The 6,208-nt window shown below is 54.8% G+C and overlaps 1 protein-coding gene across 1 annotated transcript; it reads left to right on the forward strand.

Annotated features, from left to right (window-relative positions):
• Positions 1-2,552: 2,552 nt before the first annotated feature.
• Positions 2,553-3,271, forward strand: LOC124668154 (triphosphate tunnel metalloenzyme 3-like). Its single transcript, XM_047205340.1, has one exon. It carries the CDS (start codon positions 2,553-2,555, stop codon positions 3,189-3,191), a length of 639 nt encoding a protein of 212 aa, XP_047061296.1. The 3' UTR covers positions 3,192-3,271.
• Positions 3,272-6,208: the final 2,937 nt, after the last annotated feature.

Consider the following 6,208-nt stretch of genomic DNA (forward strand, 5'->3'; position numbering starts at 1 on the left):
GCATGTCGTCGCAAATGCCCGAGCATTGCCCGTTCGGCACAATGAGTAAGAGGGTGAGAAGCGAGAGGTAGTTACCGCCATTGTTCCGACCGAGGAGGAGGTCGAGTTCGCGACCGAACTCGAGATGCCGATGAAGACTGCCGAGCAAGTTGAGGCCGATGTCGCGGTGCTGCTCGCTGACGTCTCCTCCTCCGGTACTGGTGCTCCTCCTTGCGGCGATGCGGCGGATTGGTCGGCGGGAGGGGAACCTCCTAGTGATGTGACAGTTTGGAGTGGTGAGAGTGAAGTCGTGAGTGAGAGGAAGGAGAGGGGAGCGGTGAGGCTAATTATGGTGCGTGTTCCGAGGGACGCAACGTTTCCGTCTCCCTTCCCCACGCGTGCAGTCTTATGGCCCCAGAGAAACTGCAATTCCGGACGTTCCTCCAGGGCTTGTCACAGGGGTGCTTTGAGACCCGCTGCAACAACGCGGCGGCTGCGGAGCAACCAAGCCGGGTCGAAAAATGTTGGGCTGATGCGAGCCAAGGTCCATCCAGACTATCAAACGCGCCATACATGACTTCGTTGTCTGCGCCCTACATGACTTCGTTGTCTCCATCAAGAATAATAGCATAACAATTGTGCTATAAGAACACCTAGGAACAATAATACATGTATTATGCTAGAAGAGCCAGCAAAAAACCGAAGAATTGTTCATTAGATGTAGTCGACCATGTTGTCGCCATGCTTTGAAGCATCACTCCTCCGACGGCGCATAACACCTAGGATGCACCTCGTCCTCCTCTTGCGATAGCTTATGCTCCGACCTTAGTACAGGTAAAAATAGATCAAAACTAAAAGAGAAAGGAGGAGCGACATGCCATTTATTTCCAAGAACCTGTCAATGGTATCAAGTTGGGACTTGGGAGTATCGCAACTTTGGACCTTGTCATGTTCATGTGAGGAAGGCCTCAATCACGTGACATTTACCCTCTATTATAAAGCCTGGCGCATTAAAGAATTGTACTCTAAGAACTTCGAGAGCAAATTATGACCAAAAAACGAAACTTTACCTAAGTGCAAGAGTTCCGGGCGGCGCCGGCATACCGACCTCCGGGCTGGACACGGAGAGCGGAATCGCGGGGGTCAAGGACGCCGAGAACAGGGTGCCCTTGAGCAGCCTCTACGATGACGGTGCCGGCCATGAAGACCTAGGCATCTAGCTTCCGCCCCAGCAGATTCCACGGCTTATCCATGGCGTCCAACTTCATTGCACGGGCGGTGGAGGGGGAGGCACCACAGGATCCGCCTCAATCTCTGGTGGTGAGCCAACAACCTTAGGCAGCGGCGGCGGGGACCAACGGTAACATGGGAGGATTGAGGCATACCGTGGAGATCCGATGTATCGCGCAGGTATCGATCCCATCAGCTTGGCCTGGAGATCTTCAACGCCAGTGTGGAACCCATCAGCTTGTCCTGGAGATCTACGACACTGTCATGGAAGGGCTTCTCTTGTTGTTGTCGCCTCAAGTCCCTCACCCCGCCACCCCTACGCCGTTGCTTGTCAAGAGAAAAATTCGTAACTGCAGCGCCATCCTGCCATTGCAGCATCACGACCATCCACGTTTCGAGGTCTGCAGAAGCTCCACCCCAATCGGCGCGCCGCCTGCTATCCCCTTCTCGCTGGAGGAAGATGCTGGCGCCGGTTTTGACTTTGGCCTGTTGACCGATGTCGCAACGGGGCAGAGACCTGTGGGTCGAGGGCGGAGTCCCGAAGCATCTCCCTATGTAAGGAACATGACAGGAGGACGCGGCGAGCCGGCGACACCGTGCGACGGCTCTGGATGCGTCCAGGTAGGGGAGTTGGCCGAGAGAAGAGATGACAGAAGTGGGGAATCAAGAGGTGGGAGGCAAATTGGCATGTCGCACCGTTTTACTTGGGATCTACAACGTAAAAAGCGGTACGATTAAAATCACTATACCCACCCAGATGTAAACACCAAAGAAATAACCACGCAATGTCAAAATAACCAGGAACTGCAAGAGACCTCTAGAAGTACACACGAAACAACAATAAAGCAAAGTAAAAGACGTGCCAACATGGCAGATAGGTAAAAATTAAATCAAAAAAGTTGAGAAAAATTGAAGCTGTTAAGGTTTAGTATATAGTACTTATAAAAGAATCATTGGTTCTAAAATAAGCTTGGAAGATCTCACGCGCATCTCAGAATGAAATGCGTCCATACATTCCCCTGATAGCCAGCCTCGCCCGCTCACGGCATCACCCAAGTTCCAGACCCAGCCCAACCCGGTCCAGTCGATGTTGCGCCGCCAGCCCACCCGCATCGAGCTCCGCAGCTCCGACCGCGACGAGCTCGACGAGCACCACCGCACCAAAGCGGCCGCCGCCGCAGCCGCCGCGGCCAAATCCACCGCCGAGTTCACGCCGCTCTCCACCCCGCGGCCGTCCACCAACCCGCTCCTGCGCCTTCTCCACCCGCCGCCCGACGCCGCGCCCTCCAAGCCCCAGCGCATCGGCCTCCACCCCCCGCCCCCCAAACCCTAGCCCCGCCGCCATGGAGGTCGAGATCAAGCTCCGCCTCCCCGACGCCGCCGCCCACCGCCGCCTCGCCTCCTTCCTCGCGCCCCGCCTCCTCCGCACCGACGCCCAGCGCAACCTCTTCTTCGACGCCGCCGCGCGCCCGCTCGCCGCCGCCACCGCCGCCCTCCGCATCCGCCTCTACGGCCTCGAAGACCAGCCCCCCACCCGCGCCGTCCTCGCGCTCAAGCGCCGCCCGCGCCTCGAGGCCGGCGTCAGCCGCGTCGAGGAGGTCGAGGAGCCGCTCGACCCGGCGCTCGCCCTCGCCTGCGCCCACGACCCCGCCCGCCTCGGCGGGGTCGACTCCCCCATCGTCCGGCTCGTCGCCGACGAGTACGGCGTCGGCGGGGGCTCCGCGCCCTTCGTCTGCCTCGGCGGGTTCCGGAACACCCGCGGCGTGTATGAGCTCCAGGAGGGCGAGGGGCCCCGGCTCGTGCTGGAGCTCGATGAGACGCATTTCGATTTCGGCACCAACTACGAGCTCGAGTGCGAGACGGCCGACCCGGACCAGGCCAAGGAGGTCCTCGAGCGCCTGCTTACGGTCGCTGGGGTGCCGTATGAGTACTCGCGGAGCAACAAGTTCGGCTGCTTCATGGCCGGGAAGCTGCTCCCGTAACTAGGTTTGTCATCTTACCATGTCTCGACTGATTAAGCAGTCATTGCTATCAAACTTGTGTGCCAGTAACACACCTTCTTCTTCAATCTTGTTTTGTGGCATTTGATTTCAGTCCTTACAAATATAATACTTACTAGTTCCGTTTCTTTCTAGTATTTGATAACTTGCATCCGTGAATACTTAGGTAGCGTAGTAAGAGCATGTCTAACAGGCCCCGTATTTCGCTGCCCCGTATAAGTCTCTTTTTTCGCCCCGTATCGAAAAACTGCAACATTTCGAGCCATTCCGTCTAGCAGACCCCGTATTTCGCCCCGTATTTTCAAAAATAAAAAGCCCGGGAAGATCATCTTCATTGATCATACTAGGATTCATACATACATATTGGTGATCATACTACGGATCAAACTAAGCTAACCTACCTCTAGTCGTCAAGAATGACGTAGGGGATGAAGGCGATCCTCGCCGCCTCCTCCCGCGCCTCCCGCGCCTCCCGCGCCTGCCGCGCCTCGAACGCCTCCACCTGAGCGATGGCCGCCGCCTCCTCCTCTGCCTCCGCCCGAGCTTTCTCGGCGGCATCCGCCTCGGATAAGGCGAGCGCACGGCGGAAGGCCGCCTCCTCTTCCGCCGCCTCCTCTTCCTCGTCGCCGCCTCCGCTTCCTCCGCCGCTGCTGCTGCCGATGGTCGCCCTCCATGCCGCCTTGGACGCGCGGTCGCGCTGCCAGTCGGCGAGCCACTTCTCGAACGCATCGCCGCTCATTGGCTTGAGCGGCGGGTCCTGCTTGTACCACCGCCCACCGGCGGCGTACTCCCGGAGCGGCTCCGGCACGTACTCCGCCCCGGCGTACTTGCAGGCCGCGCGACGGCTCCCCGCGGCGGAGTACTTGCATTTGAGCCGCCATGCTTCCTCTACGGTGTCCGGCGAGCGGGATCGCTTCGATCCGCTCGCCGGCGATGCCCTACTGCGGCGGCGGGAGTCCATCCTAGCGGCGCGGGGCGAATGCGGCGCGGGGGAGCGGCTAATTGCTCGCCGGAGCAGGAGGAGGAGGCGGCGGCGCGCGGCGGAGCTAGGGTTGCGAGTGAGGGGTGAACCCCTCACTCGCACCTGCGCCCACTATATGTACGGGCGACGGGGCCGATTTCCTGGGCCCCGTATTCCGCCGAAACGGGGCGGCCCGAATACGGGGCCTGCTAGACGGCCCAAACCGCGCCTGCCCCGTATGTCGCCGGAATTTTACGGGGTGGGCGGGTTATACGGGGCCTGTTAGACCTGCTCTAACACAAGCTATTGCGCTTCATTCCCAGCTAACTGATTAAGTCTGTGTTTGTCATAATCTAACTACCACGAGGTGAAGGATGCATGTGTTGGCTTGCTGGAGAAGGGACTAAATTAGGCTCTGGCAGGACAAAAGAGGCAGTGATAATTAGTGTCATCCGTTCTTGCTTGATTAATTCACCTCTGGAGGGTCCACTTTATATACATGACTAACAATCCAAACTACAGTAGGAACAAACCAAATATCATATGTCATATCTCGTCACTGCTGGGGCCATCTGATATTGCAGGTTACACCGTTCTTGGGGGTCTTGAATACCATTTGGTCCGCTCCTCCGATGCTGAGGGTTAAGCCCACGTCGCCAGTGGCGGAACATGAGAAACAACTAAGCACGGGCCGGTACCTTACAATGCCAAGCAACTACTCCCTCTGTCTCGTAAAATTTGTCTGAGATTTATCAAAAATTTAGATATATCTAAATAGTACATAGATACATCCAAATTTTAACAAATCTTAGATTTGTTTCATGAAACAGAGGAAGTATAACAAGTACAAACAAATAACAGACCTTTTAGAAATTGTGACCTTGAAATCATAGATAACAATATATTTCCTATGTCCCAAATTGATGACTTAACTTTGTTTAGATACATTTTAATGATTAGACATTTGTATATAGAAAAAATTGAGTTAATTAAATTGGGATAGAGCCTTTCAAAACAAAGATTATATATTATTTGTTCTCAAAATATCATGTGATGCCACGGTCATAAAATTCGTAACTGCAGCATGACTTTATATTGGATTTTTATTCGGCATCCCTCGGTGACTGTGGGTCACAGCCACACATACACATCCAAGAACGGGCAACGCCCTGACCCCAAGGTTAGCAAAAGAAACTTAGAGCATCAATCTTCATGGGCCAGATATAATGGTAACAATCTTTTGCAAGTTTGAAAGACCGGGCCAGGACCCTGTATGGTCCCAAGGACGGTCCGCCAATGCACGTCGCTGCCCCACCTTAGACATAATTGCTTTCTCCTCTGAGCAAGGATGCCCTTTGAGCTCTTTGGTGCAGCTCAGCATGCCTCAGAGTGCCATATCATGTCTACCATGAAACACATCATTGTGCTCTCCTGATGGCAGATTGGCCTTCATTTACTTTCAGCACCTCCTTCATGAGCTGCCTCTTGTATTGGTCCACCTATGTTCACTATCTTTCCAGTACAGTGTGGAAGCAGCCAGATTGTGTGGTGTTCCTTTTGCCGTCTCGTATGGTGGCATCTTTCACCAAAAGGAGACTCAGCCCTTTCCTGGTTTTCTTCCAATGCTGATATTGAGGTTTCATCAGTTGGTAGACGTCGTTCAGGCTCACCAAAACTACACTTCCTCAAATCGCTGCATCCTGGAAAGACACCAATGGTGGACATTGACTGGTGGCATGGCAGCAGGTCAAGTCTGGAAGGACTAGGAATTCCTAACCTGCACATCCTCAATTTGGCACTCAAAACTTGCTGGTGCTGTCTGCAACAAACTGACATCGATCGTCCTTGGCGGGAATTCAACATTCAGGTTCCTCTCGCTTCACATGCTGTCTTCAAGTTGGCCATGCATTGTGAGCTTGACAATGCCTCCAGCCTTCTTTTCTGGTCAGACAGTTGGCTGAATGGACAGAGGATTGTTGAGGTGGTTCCAAACATCAGTACCATGGTCGGGTTGCAAGCTACCAGATCATGCATGGTG

The sequence above is a fragment of the Lolium rigidum genome, chromosome 6, assembly GCF_022539505.1.
Source record: "Lolium rigidum isolate FL_2022 chromosome 6, APGP_CSIRO_Lrig_0.1, whole genome shotgun sequence".
NCBI lineage: Eukaryota > Viridiplantae > Streptophyta > Magnoliopsida > Poales > Poaceae > Lolium > Lolium rigidum.